This window comes from Moschus berezovskii, chromosome 15, assembly GCF_049115385.1.
Source record: "Moschus berezovskii isolate FMDL1 chromosome 15, NW_MosBer_1.0, whole genome shotgun sequence".
In the NCBI taxonomy this organism is placed as follows: domain Eukaryota; kingdom Metazoa; phylum Chordata; class Mammalia; order Artiodactyla; family Moschidae; genus Moschus; species Moschus berezovskii.
In genome coordinates, this window is record NC_142474.1 from 51,612,046 (window position 1) to 51,638,478 (window position 26,433).

General features: G+C 40.4%; 1 protein-coding gene across 1 annotated transcript in view; it reads left to right on the top strand.

Annotated features, from left to right (window-relative positions):
• The window catches only part of NSUN6 (NOP2/Sun RNA methyltransferase 6), an 80,408-nt gene that overhangs the window by 13,485 nt on the left and 40,490 nt on the right, over nt 1-26,433 (top strand). The window contains exons 4-5 of the mRNA XM_055429580.2: nt 14,270-14,379; nt 15,261-15,414. Coding sequence (XP_055285555.2) covers nt 14,270-14,379; nt 15,261-15,414 — 264 coding nt within the window. The remainder of the gene's footprint in view (nt 1-14,269; nt 14,380-15,260; nt 15,415-26,433) is intronic.

The window sequence follows — 26,433 nt, forward strand, 5'->3', positions numbered from 1 at the left end:
ACTCAGGGGAGGAGTCACAGGATTGATTGCACTTTGCTGTTCTTCCCTTCACTACTTTTAGAGTTTATCCAGGTTTGTTAGAGAAAACATGGATTGTCTGCTTGTGCCACTTCTTCCAGTCCAGTTTCTCTTTCGGCTTTATCCGTAGAGAATGGAACTGACATGACATACCCAGACCTTCCTTTTTTCTGCCTGACCCTTTGGTCCTGTTTCTGAGTAATGAATAATTGTTTGGGTATCCAAGAGCCTTTCCTTTTCAGAAACAGTCATACCCTATTGAGGAATTGGATTTGATCCAGATTTCACTGTGTCAACTAATTACTCTTCATCACTTGCATCTTAGCTGCTGCTTAGATTTCTTGCAAATGGAATTTTCTTTCAAATTTTTCAACCCCCATTTTTGTGGGCTTTAGAAAAAGGAATATATGTGTACTTTTACTTGTTGACAAATCTTTTTTACTAGAAACTCAACATTTCAAGATGATTTAGGATATCAAAATGTTTAACTATTTAAAGAGAAAACAAAAAGTAAATCTCACCATAAAATTCAGTTTCCTTCATTTTATTTAACATGATATTTAATTTACTGAGAAAATATATGTATATATTTAATAATTTTTTAAAGTTTTTAAATTTATTTCAGTATTGCTTCTTCTTTTTTTTTATGTTTTGATTTTTCAGCCCCAAGGCATGGGGGATCTTAGCTTTCCAAGCGGGGATCAGACTAGCACCCCGTGCACTGGAAGGCGAAGTCCTAAGCACTAGACTGCCAGGCAAGTCTTGATCAAATATATTTTAATGTTAGGAAGGTTTTACCAGTGGTAATTAGATTAAAGTAAGATGGTACTGCTGAAGTTGATGGTATCAGTGTCAACTTTATTGAAAAACTTAAAACAGAAAATTGAATGCCAGTCTTCTCTTGATCCAAAGTATTTTTCATTTTTTTAATTGAAATATAGTTGACTTATGGTGTGATGTTAGTTTCAGGTGTACAGCAGAGTGCTTCAGTTATATATTCCTTTTCAGATTCTTTTCCCTTAAAGGTTTTTACAAAATATTTGGTTTAGTTCCCTGTGCTATACAATAGATCCTTGTTGATTGTCTATATTATATATATTAGTGTGTATGTGAATACCAAAGTCCTAATTTATCCTCCCATGTAAGAGTATCTTTTTAAAATGTTTATTGTTGTATAGTTGATTTACAGTGTTGTGTTAGTTTCTGCTGTACTAGAAAGTGATTCAGTTATACATACACATATATTCACTCTTTTTTTAGATTCTTTTCCCATTTAGGTCATTACAGAGTATTGGGTAGAGTTCCCTGTGCTACAGAGTAGGTCCTTATTATTAATAGTTATCTCCTTAACTTTACAATAGTCTGTATATGACAGTCCCACTCTCCTGATTTATCCCTCTCCCGCAGTAGCCATAAGTTTGTTTTCTGCATCCATACAAGAGTATTTTAAACACTGTATCCCAACCATCATTTTTTAAAGTTTGCATTTAAGTCAGTAGAATTTTTTAGGCCAGTATTCAATTTATAATTTTTAAGAATCTCTATATTGTCTGTTGGTATTCTTTCCTTTTGGATAAAAATCTATTTCTAGCAGGTCAGAAAATTAACTTTCCCTAATAATTGAGTGTATAATTCAGTAGCAGAAATATCTTGAGATATAAATGAGATTGAGTTTGCCCTTCTCTTCCAGCCGTTCCATTTCCGTTTCTCATAGTTGCCTTGCCACTAGTGTTAGCATGTGGTTTTCAATTACTGTTTGTATGTATGAAATAATAGGGTGAATACAATGGAATATTCAAGTAATTGCTCAAAGACTGCTGGTTCAATACACATAGCAATCCTGCTGAAAAGAAACATTTGGTTGACATGCAAATGAGATCTCATGATTGTGTGATCTCAAAATTATATTATGCAGATGAGATATCAGATTCATTTCAGTTCAGTGCTCAGTCGCGTCTGACTCTTTGCGACCCTATGAACTGCAGCACGCCAGGCCTCCCTGTCCATCACCAACTCCCAGAGTTCACACAAACCCATGTCCATCGAGTCGGTGATGCCATCCAACCGTCTCATCCTCTGTCGTCCCCTTCTCCTCCTGCCTTCAATCTTTCCCAGCATCAGAGTCTCTTCAAATGAGTCAGCTCTTCGCATCAGGTGGCCAAAGTATTGGAGTTTCAGCTTCAACATCAGTCCTTCCAATGAACACCCAGGACTGATCTCCTTTAGGATGGACTGGTTGGATCTCCTTGCAGTCCAAGGGACTCTCAAGAGTCTTCTCCAATACCACAGTTCAAAAGCATCAATACTTCGGCACTCAGCTTTCTTTATAGTCCGGTTCTCACATCCATACATTACCACTGGAAAAACCATAGCCTTGACTAGATGGACCTTTATTGGCAAAGTAATGTCTCTGCTTTTTAATATGCTATCTAGGTTGGTCATAACTTTCCTCCAAGGAGTAAGCTTCTTTTAATTTCATGGCTGCAGTCACCATCTGCAGTGATTTTGGAGCCCAGAAAAATAAAGTCAGCCAATGTTTCCACTGTATCCCCATCTATTTCCCCTGAAGTGATGGAACCGAATGCCATGATCTTAGTTTTCTGAATGTTGAGCTTTAAGCCAACTTTTTCACTCTCCTCTTTCACTTTCATCAAGAGGCTCTTTAGTTCTTCACTTTCTGCCATAACGGTGGTGTCATCTGCATATCTGAGGTTATTGATACTTCTCCCAGCAATCTTGATTCCAGCTTGTGTTTCCTTCAGCCCAACATTTCTCATGATGTACTCTGCATATAAGTTAAATAAGCAGGATGACAATATACAACCTTGATGTACTCCTTTTTCTATTTGGAACCAGTCTGTTGTTTCTTGTCCATTCTAACTGTTGCCTCCTGACCTGCATACAGGTTTCTCAAGAGGCAGGTCGGGTGGTCTTGTAGTCCCATCTCTTTCAGAATTTTCCACGGTTTCTTATGATCCACACAGTCAAAGGCTTTGGCATATTCAATAAAGCAGAAATAGATGTTTTTTTCTGGAACTGTCTTGCTTTTTTAGTGATCCAGCGGATGTTGGCAGTTTGATCTCTGGTGCCTCTGCCTTTTAAAACCATCTGGAACTTCATGGTTCATGTATTGCTGAAACCTGGCTTGGAGAATTTTAAGCATTACTTTACTAGTGTGTGAGATGAGTGCAGTTGTGCGGTAGTTTGAGCATTGTTTGGAATTGCCTTTCTTTGGGATTGGAATGAAAACTGACCTTTTCCAGTCCTGTGACCACTGCTGAGTTTTCCAAATTTGCTAGCATATTGAGTGCAGCACTTTCACAGCATCATCTTTCAGGATTTGAAATAGCTCAACTGGTATTCCATCACCTCCACTAGCTTTGTTTGTAGTGATGCTTCCTAAGACCCACCTGACTTTGCATGCCAGGATGTCTGGCTCTAGGTGAGTGATCATACCATCGAGATTATCTGGGTTGTGGAGATTTTTTTTTTGTATAGTTCTTCTGTGTATTTTTGCCACCTCTTCTTAATATCTTCTGCTTCTGTTAGGTCCCTACCATTTCTGTCCTTTATTGAGCCCATCTTTGCTTGAAATGTTCCCATGGTATCTCTAATTTCTTAAAGAGATCTCTAGTCTTTACCATTCTGTTGTTTTCCTCTTTCTTTACATTGATCGCTGAGGAAGGCTTTCTTATCTCTCCTTGCTATTCTTTGGAACTCTGCATTCAAATGGGTATGTCTTTCCTTTTCTCCTTTGCTTTTCACTTCCCTTCTTTTCACAGCTATTTGTAAGGCCTCTTCAGACAGCCGTTTTGCTTTTTTGCATTTCTTTTTCTTGGGGATGGTATTGATTCCTGTCTCCTGTACAATGTCACGAACCTCCATCCACAGTTCATCAGATACTCTTGTCTATCAGATCTAGTCCCTTAAATCTATTTCTTACTTCCACTGTATAGTCATAAGGGATTTGATTTAGGTCATAGCTTAATGGTCTAGTGATTTTCTCCACTTTCTTCAATTTATGTCTGAATTTGACAGTAAGGAGTTCATGATCCGAACCACAGTCAGCTCCCAGTCTTGTTTTTGCTGACTGTGTAGAGCTTCTCCATCTTTGGCTGCAAAAAATATAATCAGTCTGATTTCAGTGTTGACCATCTGGTGATGTCCATGTGTAGAGTCTTCTCTTGTGTTGTTGGAAGAGGGTGTTTGCTATGACCAGTGCGTTCTCTTGGCAAAACTCTATTAGCCTTTGCCCTACTTCATTCCGTGCTCCAAGGCCAAATTTGCCTGTTACTCCAGGTGTTTCTTGACTTCCTACTTTTGCATTCCAGTCCCCTATAATGAAAAGGATGTCTTTTTTGGGTGTTAGCTCTAGAAGGTTTTGTAGGTCTTCATAAAACTGTTCAGCTTCGGCTTCTTCAGCGTTACTGGTTGGGGCATAGACTTGGATTACCGTGATATTGAATAGTTTGCCTTGGAAATGAACAGAGATCATTCTTTCGTTTTTGAGATTGCATCCAAGTACTGCATTTCAGACTCTTTTGTTGACTTGATGGCTACTCATTTCTTCTAAGGGATTCCTGCCCACGGTAGTAGATGTAATGGTCATCTGAATTAAATTCACCCATTCCAGTCCATCTTAGTTCGTTGATTCCTAGAATGTCTACGTTCACTCTTGTCATCTCCTGTTTGACCACTTCCAATTTGCCTTGATTCATGGACCTAACATTCCAGGTTCCTATGCAATATTGCTCTGAACAGCATCGAATCTTGCTTCTATCATCAGTCCCATCCACAACTGGGTGGTGTTTTTGCTTTGGCTTCCTCCCTTCATTCTTTTTGGATTTATTTCTCCACTGATCTCCAGTAGCATATTGGGCACCTACTGACCTGGGGAGTTTATCTTTCAGTGTCCTATCGTTTTGCCTTTTCATACTGTTCATGGGGTTCTCGAGGCAAGAATACTGAAGTGGTTTGCCATTCCCTTCTCCAGTGGACCACATTCTGTCAGACCTCTCCACCATGACCCGGCCATCGGCATGGCTTAGTTTCATTGAGTTAGAGAAGGCTGTGATTTGTGTGATCAGACTGGCTAGTTGTCTTTGATTGTAGTTTCATCTGTCTGCCCTCTGATCCCCTCTCTCAGTGCCTACCGTCTTACTTGGGTTTCTCTTACCTTGGATGTGGGGTCCCTCTTCACGGCTGCTCCAGCAAAGCACAGCCGCTGCTCCTTACCTCTGATGCGGGGTTATAAGATATCAGATTATATGTATGCAAATGAGATATGATTGTGTGATATCTCAAAATTATATTATCTTCATTTTACTGTAGGGTTGCTAATATATGCAGTTAAATACATGCCAAGTAGATAAGTGTATTTTTTATATGCTTTTTAGTGGGTCAGTCTCATAATCTCGACCCTCTCTTAGTGGGTCTTTAATTCGTAGGCATCTTATTTTTAGCTGTTTTAATAAGTTTTCTCTTATTCTAAGCATCTTCTTACAGTTTTTCTACAGTCTTTATTACTGTATTCTTGGAAAATCATCTTTCTTTAATGCTATTGCTTCCCTCTTTTGTTTAAAAATATTTTAATAAAAATCAAGATTTTAGTATTTTTTTTGTGGCCCTACATCGACTTTTATATTTCCTCACTAAAACTTCAGCAGTGCTGACTTGCACCTTGACACTTGCATATATATACGATCTTATGTTTTTGTCCAATTAGTACTTGTGTTGAAAGATTCCCGCAGACCACTCCCCAGCTCAGTGATTCTCTTGGAGGACTCAGAGGATTCCACTTGTAGTCGTGCTTGTGACCATGGTTTATTACAGTGAAAGAAGCTGAAGCAAAATCAACAAAATGAAAGGTGCCTGGGATGAAGTCTCGGGAAAACCATTTGTAAACTGCAGAGTCTTTTTCCAGTGGAGTCATGCAGTGTGTGCTTAACTACCCCGGCAACAGGGATGACAATGCATATGTGAGATGTCACCATCCAGGAAAGCTCCTTAGAGGCAGGCATCCAGGGTTTTCTTTTAGAGCTGGTTGTGTGGGCACCTCGTGCCTGGTACGTACCCAGATTCTATCCTCTCAGAAGGAAAGTCAGTGTCCACCATAAACCATATTATTTGTTTACAAATTGTTACAGATAGTGTAGGCACATTGAGCTACCCTTGGTGATGGACAGGAAGGCCTGGCGTGCTGCAGTACATGGGGTCGCAAAGAGTTGGACATGACAGAGCGGCTGAACTGAACTGTGTGTGAGACCCAAAGATATTATACAGATGGGTGGAACATAGTCTAAAAATAGGCGAATGTTGGTACAAGTCAAACTGCAGTAGATTCCTGGGGAGGGATATGAATTAAGTACCATCCAAGCAGAGAAGAGGAAGAGCTGAATGCAAAGAAGTGGGTAAAGATTTTCTCCGAAGAGATGTTATTTCAGTTGAGCCTTGTAGGTGAGTAAGGAGGAGGTAGATGAGATAAAGTAGGCAGGGGTACACGCAAAGGTACAGCGGTATGAAAATATATGGTGGCTTGTGACAAAAGTGACTGGGAATCTATCAGTTTTCAGAGAGGTTGGTGAAAGAAGATGTTGATGTTAGAAGAGGTAGTGTGAAATGTGAAGGATTCATTTTAAATTTTATTAATTTTTATTGGAGTATAGCTTTACAATGCTGTGCTATTAATAGTTTCTGTTGTGCAGGAGAGTGAATCAGCCTCATTTAGAGGCTCATTAGAATCATGTGCTAATAAGATCACCTATACCATTTTTCTAGATTCTCCGTATATGTGTTAATATACAACATTTGTTTTTCTCTTTCTGACTTACTTCACTCTGTATGAAGTCTCTGGTCTATCTGCTGCTGCTGCTGCTGCTGCGTCACTTCAGTCGTGTCCGACTCTGTGTGACCCCATAGACGGAAGCCCACCAGGCTCCCCGTCCCTGGGATTCTCCAGGCAAGAACACTGGAGTGGGTTGCCGTTTCCTTCTCCAATGTGTGAAAGTGAAAAGTGAAAGTGAAGTCGCTCAGTCGTGTCCGACCCTTAGCGACCCCATGGACTGCAGCCTACCAGGCTCCTCCGTCCATGGGATTCTCCAGGCAAGAGTACTGGAGTGGCTTGCCATTGCCTTCTCCTCTGGTCTATCTACATCTCTGCAAATGACCCAATCTCATTCTATTTTATGGCTGAGTAATAATTTTATTGTATATGTGCCACATCTTTATTCATTCCTCTGTTGATGGACATTTAAGTTGTTTTCATGTCCTGGCTGTTGTAAATAGCGCTACAGTGAACATTGGGGTACATGTGTCTTTTTGAAGGATTATTTTTTAAAACTAAGAAGTGTTTTATTTTTTTGCACAAAACATAGGAGCCAAATAATTTTTATTACAGTCATGATTTTAGAAATATAATACTGGTAGTAGCATAAAGCTTTTTTTCCCCAAACTGCATATAGACCTTGACTCATTAGTAGGTTGTGAAATCAGTTTAACAGGTTGTTTATAGCTTTTTTTTTTAAGGAATAGGGATTTTATTATATAATATCCTGTAGTGTATTTGGTAAGGTGTTCTGTGAAACATTTGCTATAAATGTAAGTGTGGATAGGCACACATGTATACTGGGATGCTGTTCAAGTGCATTTCTCACATTGGATTGCAGCCAAAAAAGCCTGAAAACACTTTTTTGAGAAGATGAATTGCAAGCCTGGAGCCGAGTTAGTGAGCTATTTTAGTCTTTTATCTCCAGCAGTATGGTGAACTGGATAACTTGAGAATGTTTCTGCTACTTAGGCCTAGGAATACTGAACAAAAAATAGGTCATAAAATGCATAACAGAGTGATTAAGAACCTTAGATACTCAGGGGCTAGAATGAAGAGTAACTGAAAATTGAGCAGTAAGTACGTGAGCTAAGATTAAGGGTTGAGGGGTTTGAGGGAGAAGGTGCTTCGTCCCCTGAACTTGGGGGCATTGGTTTTAACAACAGGCTGTTAGTGCTAAGAGGTGCTGCTGCTGCTGCTAAATCACTTCAGTCGTGTCCGACTCTTTGTGACCCCAGAGATGGCAGCCGACCAGGCTCCCCTGTCCCTGGGATTCTCCAGGCAAGAACACTGGAGTGGGTTGCCATTTCCTTCTCCAGTGTGTGAAGGTGCTGCTGCTGCTAAGTCGCTTCAGTCGTGTCCGACTCTGTGCGACCCCATAGACGGCAGCCCACCAGGCTCCCCCTTCCCTGGGATTCTCCAGGCAAGAACACTGGAGTGGGTTGCCATTTCCTTCTCCAATGTGAAAGTGAAAAGTGAAAGTGAAGTCGCTCAGTCATCTGACTTGTAGCGACCCCATGGACTGCAGCTTACCGGGCTCCTCCGTCCATGGGATTTTCTAGGCAAGAGTACTGGAGTGACTTGCCATTGCCTTCTCCCGTGTGAAGGTGAGAACCATCCAAAAGTCAGTGCAGGGCAGTAATTAGGAGTTGGAACTCTCTTGCCATGGAGCCTGGGTTGTGGGGGGAATCTATGAGATGCACAACTGCGGTTCCATACCTGTAAGGGTTTGGAGATGAAATTCATTCTACCCATGTGGTCTTGACACCTGTGGTTTGGGAAATTGACATAAGAATTGGATCCTCAGTCACTTCTTGAGGTGTTTGACAAAAGCACTGCAGAGTGGCACCTGTCAGCCCAGGCCGTGCTTCTTTCTTATAGTTAGAAGCTACACTAGGAATCAAACTACCATGAGTAAGAACCAGCATATACAACAGACTGAGGGATTAGATTCCCCCAGAACTGTAGCCAGCCATTGTGTGCTCAGTCACGTCTGACTCTCTGCGACTCCATGGACTGTAGCCCCTGCCACTCTCCTCTGTCCATGGAATTTTCCATGCAGGGATACTGGAGTGGGTTGCCATTTCCTACTCCAGGGATTGAACCCACGTCTCTTGTATCTCTTGCATTGGCAGGTGGATTCTTTACCAGCTGTGCCACTTGGGAAGCCCAGAATGTAGCAAAGAGAGCTAATTGGTAGGCACTATGAACTTAGTCTCCTTGAAAATGATTAAAAGCAAAAGGAAGAATCTAAAACATAAAAGACCCTAAGAGGGGGGGAAAAAAAAAGAAAAAATTTCTAGACATTAAAATTTCATTAAAATTAAAAAGTCATTCAGTGAGTTAAACTCTAGACTCAAAAGATGAGAGAATTAATGAACTAGAAGATGGCTTATGGCATATCACCTAGGATACAGCAGGTAAAGGAGGTATAAAGCAATAGGAAATATGAAATTCAGTCATGAGAACAAGAATGAAAAGGCACTACGTGTTCCTAATGAATCCCAGATGTAGAGATTAGAAATAATGTGGGAGAGACAATATTCAAAAATATCGTGAAGAATTTTCCAGAATTGATGAAAGTCAGATTTAAGAAATACAGAATCTGAAGGCAGAAGTGAAGATAAATGCATGACTAGGTGCTTCAGAATGAAACAGAAGAACACCAAAGACGTCAGTGGGATCTGAAAGCAACCGAAGATAAAACACAGACGTTAGATCCCTGGATGCAACAGTGTCCAGTGATCAGATGACACAATCTGATGTCGGGGGTGGAAGGGCCTGGGAGACGTGTCAGAGAATTAGAGGTGGCATCGTTTGGTAACTCGGTGAATATTGACTTAGAAGTTTTAGGAGGAGATTCAAGATAATGCCAGGATTTGTGTTCTGGCTGCTCAGGTAGATAACGTCATTTTGACTGGAAACACAGGAGGATGAAGCTTTGGGCTGTTCCCAAGGATTTGAGGAGTGGGTCAGGGAATCATAACATTGTTTAGGACTTGTTGAGTGTGAAGTAGCTGTGGGACATCTCTGCACAGCTGTCTGCAGATAATCAGTCTAGAAAGGCTGATCATTAGAATATGTGGGTTCACAATAAGGTCCAACTTTATAGCACAGGGAGCTATAGTCAGTATCCAGCGATAAACTATAATGGAAAAGAACATGAAAAAGAATAGCTGGTTCACATTGTGGTACAGCAGAGATTAACACAACATTGTAAGCAACTATACTTCAATAAAGAATATGTAGGTTATCTTTGTAAGTGGTCACTGAAGCAGATTGCCAAGGTTTGGGATACAGAGCGAGAAGAGATGATGGCATGTTTGAGGACCTGGAGAAATGAGCCTCATCCAGAAACAGCTGGAGAATGAGCAGTGAGTGTGTGGGACCTAGAAGGAGGAGGATAAATCTGAGCTTACTGAGGTTTGATCAGCTGGAGATCTTGAAAAGAAAATGCATGTAATTCCTTGAATTCACTTAAAATGCACTTAAAAATGCAAGAAGTTAGGACCATACATATGACATGTTGCCAAGCAGGGAACCCCATCGGAAGTGCAATACTTGAGATGTATGTTTGGGGCTCATCACATAAGTACCCCTGACCTTTGAGAAAATCTGCTCTGAGTGTTAGAAGTGATACTAGGCTTCAGTGTTTCAAGGGATGGCTGGGAGGTGAGAAATTGGAGAACACTGAAGAAAGTTGGATAGCAGAGAAAGAAAAGACTTATCTTTGTCTTGTTTGAAACATCAATAACTTGCTGTGCGCCAGTCTGCCACTTCAGAAATGTTTTTGCATTTCTCACATGTCTGTTTTAGTCTTTGAAGACAGAAACTTTATTGCTCTTCTCTCCTAATGCTATTATGAAACAGCAGTGCTTGTTAAATGATGAAGTAGTTTTTTTTTTCCTTTGGGGTTGTGGTTTTAATCTGCATAGAGCTTCATTGGATTAGAATATAAACACCTGATCATGTCCCTTCTAACACAGAAGTCATTAGAGCTGGTGATAACACACCAGGCTGGGTCCCAGGGGCTGCCTTGGCCTGTTCTACCCTGTGCGGCATTTCCTGTGACCTTAGTCCTGCCTTAGTTGTTTTTTTTTTTTTAATTGAGGTATAGTTGATATAAGTTATAGGTATACAGTGTAGTGATTCACAATTTTTAAAGGTTATGCTCCATTTATCATTGTAAAATATTGGCTATACCATAAAAAAGAATGAAATAATACCATTTGCAGCAACATGGATGGACCTAGAGATGATCACACTAAGTGAAGTAAGTCAGAGAAAGATGAATACCATGTGAAACCACTTGAACATGGAGTCCAAAAAGAAAAAAACAAGATACAAATGAATTTATTTACAGAACAGAAGTAGATTCAGACATAAAAAATAAATTTGTAGTTACCAAAGGGGACAGGTGAGGATGTGGGGTATATTAGCAATATGGGTTGAACAGACACTACTATATTTGAAATAGATAAGCAACAAGGTTCTGTTGTATAGCATAGGGACTTATATTCAATATATAGTAATAATCCTTATGATTACACAGTGGAAGTAAGAAATAGATTTAAGGGACTAGATCTGATAGAGTGCCTGATGAACTCTGGACGGAGGTTCGTGACATTGTACAGGAGACAGGGACCAAGACCATCCCCATGGAAAAGAAATGCAAAAAAGCAAAATGGCTGTCTGAGGAGGCCTTACAAATAGCTGTGAAAAGAAGAGAAGTGAAAAGCAAAGGAGAAAAGGAAAGATATAAGCATCTGAATGCAGAGTTCCAAAGAATAGCAAGGAGAGAGAAGAAAGCCTTCCTCAGCAATCAATGCAAAGAAATAGAGGAAAACAACAGAATAGGAAAAACAAGAGATCTCTTCAAGAAAATTAGAGATATCAAGGGAACATTTCATGCAAAGATGGGCTCGATAAAGGACAGAAATGGTATGGACCTAACAGAAGCAGAAGATATTAAGAAGAGGTGGCGAGAATACACAGAAGAACTGTACAAAAAAGATCTTCACGACAAAGATAATCACGACGGCGTGATCACTCACCTGGAACCAGACATCTTGGAACGTGAAGTCAAGTGGGCCTTAGAGAGCATCACTACAAACAAAGCTAGTGGAGGTGATGGAATTCCAATTGAGCTATTTCAAATCCTGAAAGATGATGCTGTGAAAGTGTTGCACTCAATATGCCAGCAAATTTGGAAAACTCAGCAGTGGCCACAGGACTGGAAAAAGTCAGTCTTCATTCCAATCCCAAAGAAAGGGAATGCCAAAGAATGCTCAAACTACCGCACAATTGCACTCATCTCACACGCTAGTAAAGTCATGCTCAAAATTCACCAAGCCAGGTTTCAGCAATATGTGAACCGTGAACTTCCAGATGTTCAAGCAGGTTTTAGAAAAGGCAGAGGAACCAGAGATCAAATTGCCAACGTCCGCTGGATCATGGCGAAAGCAAGAGAGTTCCAGAAGAGCATCTATTTCTGCTTCATTGACTATGCCAAAGCTTTTGACTGTGTGGATCACAATAAACTGTGGAAAATTCTGAAAGAGATGGGAATACCAGACCACCTGACCTGCCTCTTGAGAAACCTGTATGCAGGTCAGGAAGCAACAGTTAGAACTGGACATGGAACAACAGATTGGTTCCAAATAGGAAAAGGAGTACGTCAAGGCTGTATATTGTCTCCCTGCTTATTTAACTTATATGCAGAGTACATCATGAGGAACGCTGGGCTGGAAGAAGCACAAGCTGGAATCAAGATTGCTGGGAGAAATATCAATAACCTCAGATATGCAGATGACACCACCCTTATGGCAGAAAGTGAAGAGGAACTCAAAAGCCTCTTGATGAAAGTGAAAGAGGAGAGTGAAAAGGTTGGCTTGAAGCTCAACATTCAGAAAACGAAGATCATGGCATCTGGTCCCATCACTTCATGGGAAATAGATGGGGAAACAGTGGAAGCTGTCAGACTTTATTTTTTGGGCTCCAAAATCACTGCAGATGCTGATTGCAGCCATGAAATTAAAAGATGCTTACTCCTTGGAAAGAAAGTTATGACCAACCTAGATAGCATATTAAAAAGCAGAGACATTACTTTGCCAACCAAGGTCCGTCTAGTCAAGGCTATGGTTTTTCCCGTGGTCATGTATGGATGTGAGAGTTGGACTGTGAAGAAAGCTGATCGCCGAAGAATTGATGCTTTTGAACTGTGGTGCTGGAGAAGACTCTTGAGAGTCCCTTGGACTGCAAGGAGATCCAACCAGTCCATTCTAAAGGAGATCAATCCTGGGTGTTCATTGGAAGGACTGATGGTGAAGCTGAAACTCCAATACTTTGGCCACCTCATGCGACGAGTTGACTCATTGGAAAAGACTGATGCTGGGAGGGATTGGGGGTGGGAGGAGAAGGGGACGACAGAGAATGAGGTGGCTGGATGGCATCACCAACTCGATGGACATGAGTTTGAGTGAACTCCGGGAGTTGGTGATGGACAGGGAGGCCTGGCGTGCTGTGATTCATGGGGTCGCAAAGAGTCGGACACGACTGAGCGACTGAACTGAACTGATAAGGGAAAAGAATATGGAAAAGAGTATGTGTATGTATGTATAACTGAATCACTTTGCTGTATACTTGAAACTTAGCATTGTAAATCAACTCTACTTCAGTATAGAAAAAAATATTGGCTATATTCTGTGTACCATACACTCTTGTAGGTTATTTTAAACATAATAGTTTTTACCTCTTAATCCTCGACTCCTGTCTTGCCCCTCCCAATCTCCCTCTCCCCACTAGTTTGTTCCCTGTGTCTGTAAGTTGGCTTCTTTCTTGTATTCATTAGTTATATTTGATGAAGCAATTTTTGATGCCACTTACTACCTAGGACCAAGATTTTCTTCTCAAGTGCCCATCCTCTTTGTCATTAAAAAAAAAAAAGCACCCCAGACTTTATTTACTTATTTATTTTTGGCTGCACTGTGTCCTCGTTGCCGCCTGTGGGCTTTCTCTGGTTGCTGCCAGCAGGGGCTCCTCCCCAGTTGTGTGAGTGCTTCTCATTGTGGTGGCTTCTCTTGTTGCAGAGCATGTGCTCTAGGGCATGTGGGTTTGGTAGTTGTGGCACAAGGGCTTAAGTTGTCCCACGGCATGTGGAGTCTTCCTGGATCAGGGATCGACCCGTGTTCCCTATGTTGGCGGGTGGATTCTCAACCACTGGACCACCAGGGAAGTCCTTCTTTGTAGTTTTTAAGAAATTATTTCTTGTGTATTTATCTTCTTTCTTCCAACTTTTTCTCATTTATTCATTTGGAATAAAGAAGACTAAAGAGGTTATTTATTTAGGGTTAGTTTGAAACCCTGAACAGGTTGTTTGACGTTGGAGGTGCATCACTCTTTACACTTTCACTCCTCTTGCTTCTCTAGGAAGAATATAAAACAACAGCCTTGTGAAGTCATTGTTGGAGCCCAGTGTGGCAATGCTGTGTTACGAGGAGCCCATGTCTATGTCCCTGGAATCGTATCAGCCTCAAAATGTGAGTATAATGTTTAGGTTTCTCTGTAAACAGCCGCTAACATTTATGTGTGTCATCAAATTGAAAATTTATTAAATCCTCACTCAGATGCATTTCAAATTTGCTTTAACAAAGATCTTTGCCAAGTTGTGCATTTAGTATAGCCCATTGAGGTGCGTATCTGAGAAGGACTAACAGATCAGGCATCTGTATGTGGGTTTTCTGCCCATTTCTTTTATTCTCTTTGAGGACATTTGTGGTGATATTAGAGGATCATGACTGATGAAAAGAGTGGAAGATGTCAGTGAAATTTTGTTTTCCATTCTTTTCTCAATTGTGCTGAAACCTCAGGCTGCTGAACTGTCATTTGCAGGGGAAACATTCCAAGTCTGGAATCTTAATATTGGGATGAAACTCAGTATTCTTAATTTACTCTTTTAAGGAATGTTAGATTTGGGGAAAATAATTGAAATAGAAGATACCTTTCCTTTTCTGCTCAGCTAAAGACTTCCAACTGAGGTTGGATGGTTGCTGTTTTTTTTTTGACCCTCGCAAGGCATGTGGGATATTAGTTCCCAGATTGGGGGTTGAACAGGTGTCCCACGTATTAGGAGTCTTAACCACGGGACAGCCAGGGAAATTCCTGAGGTTGGATGTTTCGAAGACTATTCTGCATCTTTGTTTTCTTAGGGAAAAATAATAGATTTATTGTTGTTAAACATTTGAAAGTAAACAGTTGTGTTTTCTGTCAGAAGTTATAGTGAGACCATGAGCCAGATTAGCCTGCTTCATGTCCACTACTGATGCCCCTAGGCCTCCGCAGTCTTAAATCTTGAAGAATTTTCATGGTTCTGCCAAAGAACAGGTATGTCAGTGTAATATGACTTTCTTCTTTTCTCTAGTTATGAAAGGTGGAGATGTTGTTTCAGTATACTCTGATATTAAAGGCAAATGTAAAAAAGGAGTCAAAGAATTTGATGGAACAAAAATATTTCTTGGAAACGGGATTTCTGAACTAAGCCGCAAAGAGATCTTCAGTGGGCTGCCTGAACTGAAGTATGTCAGCAACTGTTGTTTTGGGGAAAATAAGCATCCTTTTTGTGGTTTAAAGAAAATGTAAAATAATGTAAAAATATGTATAATTGCATTATATGACTAATTTTTTTTGTTATAAGTTCAATTGGAAAATGCTTGTTTAGCACATACTGCCATTTTTTGGGTAGGGGGAATTATACTTTTAGTTAAAAGCATAAATGCTCAGATTAAGGAAAGTATTAAGTTGAAAAGTTTTGCATCTTTGATAACATTATTTATCTTGATAAAGGATGAATTAGGTGGCCTCTCTAGATCTTTTTTAACAGTCTGTGTGAGAAAAGCTTATAGTTTTAATATTAAAAAGAAAAAAAAATTAACTAAAAAATTTACCAGAAAGCCAGTACTGACGTGAATACTTGTGGTTAAAAATTAATGTTTGGATTTACTCACACCTAACTTTTATTATTTTTTTAATAAAAAAATATTATTTATTCCCATACTGGGTCTTCGATGTGGTGCCTGGGCTGCTCGTGTGGTGGCTTCTCTCGTGGAGGAGCACTGGCTGCAGGCGCAGGGGCTTCAGTAGTCACAGCTCTCAGGCTCAGTAGTTGTGGTGTGTGGGCTTAGTTGCTCTGCAGCATGTGGGATCTTCTCAGCTCAGGTATTGAACCTGTGTCCCTGGCATTGGCAGGTGGTTTCTTATCCACTGGGCCACCAGGGAAATCCTACTCACCTGAATTAGAACAAGTTACTTTAAAATCATCTCTGGTTGCTACAAGTGAAAGTGAAAGCCGCTCAGTCATGTCCAACTCTTTGGGACCCCATGGACTGTATAGTCTAGGCCAGAATGCTGGAGTGGGTAGCCTTTCCCTTCTCCAGGGGATCTTCCCAACCCAGGGATCGAAGCCATGTCTCCTGCATTACAGGTGGATTCTTTCCTAGCTGAGCCATCAGGGAAGCCCAAGAATACTGGAGTGGGTAGCCTATCCCTGCCAGCGGATCTTCCTGACCCAGGAATTGAACTGGGGTCTCCTGCATTGCAGGTAGATTCTTTACCAGCAGGCGCTGCTGCTGCTAAGTCACTTCAGTCGTGTCCGACTCTGCGTGACCCCACAGACGGAAGCCCACCAGGCTTCCCCGTCCCTGGGATTCTCCAGGCAAGAACACTGGAGTGGGCTGCCATTTCCTTCTTCAATGTGTGAAAGTGAAGTCGTCAGTCATGTCTGACCCTTAGCGACCCCACTTTCTGCAGCCTACCAGGCTCCTCCATCCATGGGATTTTCTAGGCAAGAGTACTGGAGTGGCTTGCCATTGCCTTCTCCGCCAGCAGGCGCTAAGCAAATTCAATCTGTGTATAATCCAGTGTCATATAATTTTTAAAATTGAAATATAGTTGATTTACAGTGTTGTGTTCATTTCTACTATATAGCAGAGTGACTCAGATATACATATGTACATATTCTTTTTTATATTCTTTTCCATTATGTTTATTACAGGATATTGAATGTAGTTCTCTGTGCTATACAGAAGGACCTGGTTGTTTATCCATCCTGTATGTAAAACTTATATCTCTTAATCCTAAACTCCCAATCCACCTCTCCCCCCCAACTCCCTCTTGGAAACCACAAGTCTTTGAGTCTGTTTCTGTTTTGTAGGTAGGTTCATTTGTGTCTTTATTTTTGCTTAGTGTTTTCAGGCTGTTTCAGAAATTCTGTAGACAGCTCTGTTACTACAAAGTTGACAGCTAATGGACACGCTGAAAGCTGTGAGTTTATTCAGCTAGAAAAGAGCCATTTACCTGATTCCTGGGACAGTTTTTCATATTTCAGCAATTTGAATTTATACTTGATATTCATAAGCTATTCCCTCCATCTAGAGGTGGCAGTACTTTCCAGATGACCAAGAACAAATAAATTCTTCATCTTGGAAGTGCTCCTTATTATGAAGATTATGCATACGTCTATGTGTTAATCTTTGGGTCTCTAATAGGGAGTTGATATTTTGACTGCTTCCTTTACTTTGTTATAGGCGGTACATGTTTCATCTTATTTGATGTGGTGTTTCCAGTAATTGGGTCCACAGACTTCTGAGTACTGTTCTCTTTGTTGTAGGAGTAGAATGTAGCCATCTTTCAAGAAACTTGATTTTTAGAAAAAATTTTTAATTTTTTTTGGAGTATAAGAATATTTACAATGTTGCATGGGGGCCGGAGGAGAAGGGGACGACGGAGAATGAGATGGCTGGATGGCATCACCGACTCTGTGGACATGAGTTTGAGTGAACTCCGGGAGTTGGTGATGGACAGGGAGGCCTGGCGTGCTGTGATTCATGGGGTCGCGGAGAGTCGGACACGACTGAGCGACTGAACTGAACTGAACAATGTTGCATTAGTTATAAATGTACAGAGATGTGATTTAGTTCATATATCCATTTTGATTCTTTCCTATATAGATTATTACAGAGTATTCAGTAGAGTTCCTTGTACTCTATAGTAGGTCCTTGTTGATTATCTGTTTTATATGTAGTTCAGTTCAGTTCAGTCGCTCAGTCGTGAACGACTCTTTGCGACTCCATGAACCGCAGCACGCCAGGCTTCCCTGTCCATCACCAACTCCCGGAGTACACTCAAACTCATGTCCATCGAGCTGATGACGCCATCCAGCCATCTCATTCTCTGTCGTCCCCGTCTCCTCCCGCCCCCAATCCCTCCCAGCATCAGACTCTTTTCCAGTGAGTCAACTCGTCGCATTACAGGTGGATTCTTTCCTAGCTGAGCCATCAGGGAAGCCAAAGTATTGGAGTTTCAGTTTTAGCATCAGTCCTTCCAATGAACACCCAGGATTGATCTCCTTTAGAATGGACTGGTTGGATCTCCTTGCAGTCCAAGGGACTCTCAAGAGTCTTCTCCAACACCACAGTTCAAAAGCATCAATTCTTCGGCGATCAGCTTTCTTAACAGTCCAACTCTCACATCCATACACGACCACGGGAAAAACCATAGCCTTGACTAGACAGACCTTGGTTAGCAAAGTAATGTCTCTGGTTTTTAATATGCTGTCTAGGTTGGTCATAACTTTCCTTCCAAGGAGTAAGCGTCTTTTAATTTCATGGCTGCAATCAGCATCTGCAGTGATTTTGGAGCCCAAAAAAATAAAGTCTGACACTGCTTCCACTGTTTCCCCATCTATTTCCCAGATGCCATGATCTTTGTTTTCTGAATGTTGAGCTTCAAGCCAACCTTTTCACTCTCCTCTTTCACTTTCATCAAGAGGCTTTTGAGTTCCTCTTCACTTTCTGCCATAAGGGTGGTGTCATCTGCATATCTGAGGTTATTGATATTTCTCCCGGCAATCTTGATTCCAGTTTGTGCTTCTTCCAGCCCAGCATTCCTCATGATGTACTCTGCAGAGAAGTTAAATAAGCAGGGTGACAATATACAACCTTGACGCACTCCTTTTCCTATTTGGAACCAGTCTGTTGTTCCATGTCCAGTTCTAACTGTTGCTTCCTGACCTGCATACAGGTTTCTCAAGAGGCAGTTCAGGTGATCTGGTATTCCCATCTCTTTCAGAATTTTCCACAGTTTATTGTGATCCACACAGTCAAAAGCTTTGGCATAGTCAATGAAGCAGAAATAAATGCTCTTCTGGAACTCTCTTGCTTTCTCCATGATCCAGCGGATGTTGGCAATTTGATTATTGGTTCCTCTGCTGCTGCTGCTAAGTCACTTCAGTCGTGTCCGACTATGTGCGACCCCATAGACGGCAGCCCACCAGGCTCCCCTGTCCCTGGGATTCTCCAGGCAAGAACACTGGAGTGGGTTGCCATTTCCTTCTCCAGTGTGTGAAAGTGAAAAGTGAAAGTGAAGTCGCTCAGTCTGCCTTTTCTAAAACCTGCTTGTACATCTGGAAGTTTACGGTTCACATATTGCTGAAACCTGGCTTGGAGAATTTTGAGCATGACTTTACTAGCGTGTGAGATGAGTGCAATTGTGTGGTAGTTTGAGCATTCTTTGGCATTTCCTTTCTTTGGGATTGGAATGAAGACTGACCTTTTCCAGTCCTGTGGCCACTGCTGAGTTTTCCAAATTTGCTGGCATATTGAGTGCAATACTTTCACAGCATCATCTTTCAAGATTTGTAATAGCTCAATTGGAATTCCATCACCTCCACTAGCATTGTTCATAGTGATGCTCCTAAGGCCCACTTGACTTCACGTTCTAAGATGTCTGGCTCCAGGTGAGTGATCACGCCATCGTGATTATATACATATATATACATATATATGCACACACACACACAGACACACTCACACACACTCACACACCACATCTTCTTTATCCGTTTCTCTTTCGATGGACATTTAGGTGCTTCCATGTCTTAACTGTTGTGAACTGTGCTGCAGTAGATACTGGGGGTGCATGTATCTTTTCGAAACATGATTTTCTTCATATATTATGCCCAGGAGTGGGATTGCTGGATCACATGGTGGCTCTACTTTTAGTTTGTTTTTTTAAGAATTTTTATTTTGTACTGAGGTGTTGTGATGGTTTCAGGTGAACAGCAGAGGGACTCAGCCATACATACACTTGTATCCATTCTCCCCCAGACCCTGCCTCCCGTTCAGGCTGCCACTTAACCCTGAGCAGAGTTCCATGTGATTCTCAATAGGTCCTGTGGTTATCCATTTTAAATGTGTACGTGACCACCAATCTCCCTAACTATCCCTTCCCCCCCAGCAACCATAAGTTCATTTTCTAAGTCTGTGAGTCTCTTTCTGTTTTGTAAGTTCATTTGTATCATTTTTTTTAAGATTGTACATAAAAGACATGCATGTAGTAATTCTTCTTTGTCCAACTTACTTCACTCAGTATGACACTCTCTAGGTCCATCCATGTTGCTGCTAATGACATTATTTCATTCTTTTTAATGGCTGAGTAATATTCCATTGTATATATGGAACACGTTTTCTTTATCAATTCTTCTGTTGATGGACATTTAGGTTGCTTCCACATCTTGGCTGTTGTAAACAGGGCTGCAGTGAACATTATTGAGCATGTATCTTTTTGAAATATGATTTTCTTTGGATATATGCTCAGGAGTGGGATTGCTTTACGTGGTGACTCTATTTTTAGTTTTTTAAGGAACCTTCATACTGTTCTCCAAAGTGCACCAACTTACATTCCCACCAACAGTGTAGGTAGGAGGGTTCCCTTTTTTCCGCACCCTCTACAGCATTTATTGTTTGTAGAGTTTTTGATAATGGCCACTCTGACCTGTGTGAGGTGATAACTCATTGTAGTTTTGATTTGCAGTTCTCAAATAATTAGTGATGTTGAACATCTTTTCACAAGCTGTTTGGCCATCCATGTGTCTTTGGAGAAATGTCTATTTAGATCTTCCCATTTTTTGATTGGGTTGTTTGCTTTTTTGATATAGAACTGCATAAGCTATTTGTACACTTTGGAGATTAGTTGCATCTTTTTCTCCCATTTTGTTGGTTGCCTTTTTGTTTTGTTTATGGTTTCCTTTGCTGTACAAAATCTTTTGAGTTTATTTAGGTCCCATTTGTTTATTTTTGTTTTATTTTCATTATTTTAGATGGTGCATTCAAAAAACTATTGCTGTGATTTATGTAAAAGAGTGTTCTGCCTATGTTTTTCTCTATAGAGTTTTGTAATATCCAGCCTTACATTTAGGTCTTTAATCTGTTTTGAGTTTATTTTTGTATATGGTGTTAAATATATTCTAGTTTCATTCTTTTACATGTTGCTGTCCAGTTTTCTCAGAACCACTTATGGAAGACTGTCTTTTATCCTTTATATATAGTCATGCCTCCTTTATCATAGATAAATCGACCATAGGTGTTCGGATTTATTTCTGGGCTTTATGCCCTGTTCCATTGATCTGTAAGTCTGTCTTTGTGCCAGTACTAGACTGTTTTGATGACTGTAGCTTTGTAGTATAGCTTGAAGCCAGGGTGTCTGATTCCTCTGGTTCTGTTTTTCTTTCTCAAGATTGCTTTGGCTATTCAGGGTCTTTTGTGTTTTCTGCACAGATTTTAAAAATGTATATGTTTATTTGCTTACATATTTATTTGGCTCACTAGGTCTTAGTTGTGGTATTTGGGTTCTAGTTCCCTGATAAGGGATTGAACCTGGGCCCTGTGCACTTGGAGCATGTAGTCTTAGCCACTGGACCATCAGGGAAGTCCCTGCATACAAATTAAAAGAATTTATTGTTCTAGTTCTTTGAAAAATGCCATTGATAATTTGACAGGAATTGCATTGAATCTGTAGATTGCCTTTGGTAGTATAGTTATTTTGAAAATATGTTGAAAATATTTCTAACCCAAGAACATGGTATATCTTTCCATCTGTTTGTGTCCTCTTCGATTTCTTTCATCAGTGTCTTATAGGTTTCAGAGTACAGGTCTTTTGCCTCCTTAGGTAAGTTTATTCCTAGGTATTTTATTCTTTTTGATGCAGTGGTAAATGGAATCAGTTCCTTCTCTTTATGATCTTTTGTTGTTAGTGTATAGGAATGTAAGAGATTTCTGTATATTTATTTGGTACCCTGTAACCTTACTGAGAAGACTCTTGAGAGTCCCTTGGACTGCAAGGAGATCCAACCAGTCCATTATAAAGGAGATCAATCCTGGGTGTTTATTGGAAGGACCGATGCTAAAGCTGAAACTCCAATACTTTGGCCACCTCATGCGACGAGTTGACTCACTGGAAAAGAGTCTGATGCTAGGAGGGATTGGGGGTGGGAGGAGAAGGGGACGACAGAGAATGAGATGGCTGGATGGCATCACCGACTCAATGGACATGAGTTTGAGTGAACTCCGGGAGTTGGTGATGGACAGGGTGGCCTGGCGTGCTGTGATTCATGGGGTCGCAGAGAGTCGGACACAACTGAGCGACTGAACTGAACTGAACCTTACTGAATTCATTGATAAGCTCTAATAGTTTTCTGGTATCATTTTTAGGATTTTCTGTGTATAGTATTATGTCATCTGCAGTAATAGCTTTCTTTTCCAATCTGGATTGCTTTTATTTCTTTTTGTTCTCTGATTGCTATGGCTGCTGCTACTGCTGCTAAGTCACTTCAGTCGTGTCCGACTCTGTGTGACCCCATAGACGGAAGCCCACCAGGCTCCCCCATCCCGGGATTCTCCAGGCAAGAACACTGGAGCGGGCTGCCATTTCCTTCTCCAGTGTGTGAAAGTGAAAAGTGAAGTTGCTCAGTCGTGTCCAACCCTTGGCGACCCCACTTTCTGCAGCCTACCAGGCTCCTCCATCCATGGGATTTTCTAGGCAAGAGTACTGGAGTGGCTTGCCATTGCCTTCTCTGGAGTGCCATGGCTAGGATTTCAAAAACTGTGTTGAATAAAAGTGATGAGTGTGAACATCCTTGTCTTGTTCCTAATCTTAGAGGAAATGCTTTTAGCTTTTCATCATTGAGAATGATATTAGCTGTAGGTTTGTCACGTGTGGCCTTTGTTATGTTGAAGTATGTTCCCTCTATGCCTATTTTCTGAAGAGTTTTCATCATAAATGGGTGTTGAATTTTGTCAAAAGCTTTTTCTGCATCTACGGAGACAATCATGGTTTTTATTCAGTTTGTTAATGTATTTGTCACACTTATTGATTTTGGAAATCAAAAATCAAAGATATTGGAAAATCCTTGCATCCCTGGGATAAATCCCACTTGATCCTGGTGTACGATCCTTTTAATGTATTGTTGCATTTGGTTTGCTAGTATTTTGTTCAGGATTTTTTAAATCTATGTTTATCAGTGGTATTGGCCTGTAATTTTCCTTTTTTGTGTGGAGTCTGGTTTTGGTATCAGGGTGACAGTGGCCTCAGAGAAGTTTGGGAGGCTACCTTCCTCTGTAATTTTTTGAAATAATTTCATAAGGATAGGTGTTAACTATTTTCTAAACATTTGATGAAGTTCACCTATATAACCTTTTAGTCCTGGACTTTGTTTTTTGGAAGTTTTTCTCTTTTAAATTTTTGCCTATGCTGGGTCTTCTCTGCTGTGTATGGGTTTTCTCTTGCTGCAAAGAGTGGGGCTACTTTCTAGTGGCAGTGCATGGGTTTCTTGTTCCGGTGGCTTCTCTTGTGGAACACAGGCTCTAGGCACTCTGGCTTCAGTAGTTTTGGCTTGCTGACCCTAGGGTGTGTGGGCTTCAGTAGTTGTGGCACAGGGGCTCATTAGTTGTGGCGTGTGGGCCCTAGAGCATGCAGGCTTTAGTTGCTGTGGTTTGCAGGCTCTAGAGCATGGACTCAGTATTTGTGGCATATGGGCTTAGTTGCTCTGTGGCATGTGGAATCGTCCCAGATCAGGGATTGAACCAGTGTCCTCTGCATTGGCGGGTGGATTCTCATCCATTGTGCCAGTAGGGAAGTCCCGTTGGGAGTGTTTTAATCACAGTTTCAGTTTCATTACTTGTGACCGGTCTGTGCATATTTTCTGTTTCTTCCTGGTTCAGTTTTGGGAGAGGGTTCATTTCTAAGAATTTGTTCATTTCTTCTAGGTTGTCCATTTTATTGGCATATAGCTGTTTGTAGTAGTCTCTTGTGATACTTTGTATTTCTGTGGTGTCCATTGCAACTTCCCCTTTTTCATTTCTAATTTTATTGATCTGAGCTTTCTTCCTCTGTTTCTTGATAAATCTGGCTAAAGCTTTTTCAATTTTGTTTATCTTTTCAAACGTAAGTTTATCTTTTAGTTTCATTGATCTTTTCTGTTGTTTTCTTCATTTCCATTTCATGTATTTCTGCTCTGATCTTTATGATTTTCTCTGATTCTTTAGTGATCCACTGGTGGTTTAGTAGCATATTGTTTAGCTACCATGTGTTTGTGTTTTTTTTTTTACAATTTTGTTTCTTGTAACTTATTTCTAATTTCATGGTATTGGGATTGGAAAAGATGCTTGATATGATTTGAATTTTCTTACATTTTCCCAGGCTTGATTTGTGGCCCGAGATGTGATGTATCTTGGAGAATGTTCATGTGCACTTGAATGTGTGTTCTGCTAGTTTCAGGTAGAATCTGCTATGAACATAAATAAGTCCATCTGGTCTAATGTGTCAATTAAAGCCTGTTTTTTCTTATTTTCTGTGTGGATGATCTATCTATTGATGAAATCTGTGTTAAAGTCTACCAGTATTGTTGTGTTATTGTCGGTTTCTTCTTTTATGACTGTTAGCATTTGCCTTAAATGTTGAGGTGCTCCTATGTTGGATGCATGTATATTTACAATTGTTACATCTTCTTGGATTGATCTCTTGATTATTATGTAATGTCCTTGTTTGTTGTAATTTTATTTTGAAGTCTATTTTGTCTGATGTTAGTGTTGCTGCTCCAGCTTTCTTTTGATTTCCATTTTTGTGGAATACTTTTTTTCCCATCCCCTCACTTTCAGTCTATATGAGTCCCTAAGTCTGAAGTGGTTCTCTTGTAGACTGCACATATATGAATTTTGTTTTTGAATGCATTCACCCACTCTCTGTCTTTTGGTTGGAATGTTTAATCCAGTTACATTTAAGAGAATGATTGATGTGTATATAGTTTTATTTCCATTCTGCTAATTGTTTTGGATTTGTTTTTGTAGGTCTTCTTTCTTCCCTTCTTCTTTTGTTCTCTTCTTTTTTTTTTAATTTATATATTTTTTAATTTTACAATATTATATTGGTTGGTTTTGCCCTACATTGACATGAATTCGCCCCAGGTGTACATGAGTTCCCCATCCTGAACCCCCCTCTCACCTCCCTCCTCCCTTTATCCTCCCTCTGGGTCATCCCCGCACACCAGCCCCGAGTATCCTCTGTTGTGATTTGATGACCAGGTCTTTAGCATATGTTTTGATTGCTTTTTCTTTTGTGTGTGTGTGTGTATCTTCCATAGATTATTTTTGGTTTGTGGTTCCCATGAGGTTTCGATACAGCAGTTTATATATACTTACAAGATTGTTTTAAGTTGCTGGTCTCCTAATTTCCAGTGGATTGTCAATATCCTGTATTTTACTCTTCTCACAGTTGCTGGTTTTGACATCATATTTGTGTATGGATTATTTCCTACCTTTACTGTATATTTGCCTTTACTGGTGAGCTTTCCCATTCATAATTTTCTTTTTTTTCTACGGTGGCCTTGTCTTTTCCCTCCAGAGAAGTTCCTTTGGCATTTGTTGTAAAGCTGGTTTGAATTCTCTTAGCTTTTGCTTGTCTGTGAAGCTTTTGATTTCTCTGTCGAATCTGAATGAGAGCCTTGCTGAGTCGAGTATTGTAGTAAGATTTTCCTTTCATTGCTTTCAACGTATTGTGCAGAAGCCCTCTGGCCTGCAGAGTTTGTGCTGAATAATCTGCCAATCTTATGGGAAAACCTTTATCTTTTATTTGTTGCTCTTCCCTGGTTGATTTTAGTGTTTTCTTTGTTTTTAGTTTTTGTCAGTTTGATTAATACACATCTTGGCTTTTCCTCCTTGGATTTATCCAGTGTGGGACTGTGTGCTTCCTGGACTTAGGTGACTGTTTACCATGTTAGGGAATTTTCAGTTTTTATCTCTTCACATATTTTCTCAGGCCCTTTCTCTCTTTTCTTTCTGAGGCCCCGGTAATGTGAATGTTGGTGCTTTTTAATGTTGTCCTAGAGGTCTCTAGACTGCCCACGTTTCTTTTCATTCCTTTTTCTGTATTCGGTTGCACAGCAGTGCTTTCCAGCGTCCTGTCTTCCGGCTCGTTTATCTGTTCTTCTTCCTCGTTTATTGTGCTCTTGATTCCTTCTCGTGTATTTTTCATTTCAGTTATTGTATTTCCAGCGCTGTTTGTTGCTTAAATCATCCAGGTGTTCATTAAACGCTTCTTGTATCTTTTTGCTCCGTGCCTCCATTCTTTCTTCAGATCTTGGATCATCTTTACTGTCATTTCTATGAATTCTTTTTCTGTCTCCTCTTCACTTAGTTGTTTTCCTAGTGTTTTATCTCATTCCTTCATCTGGAACGTGTTTGTCTGCTGTCTCATTTTATCTAACT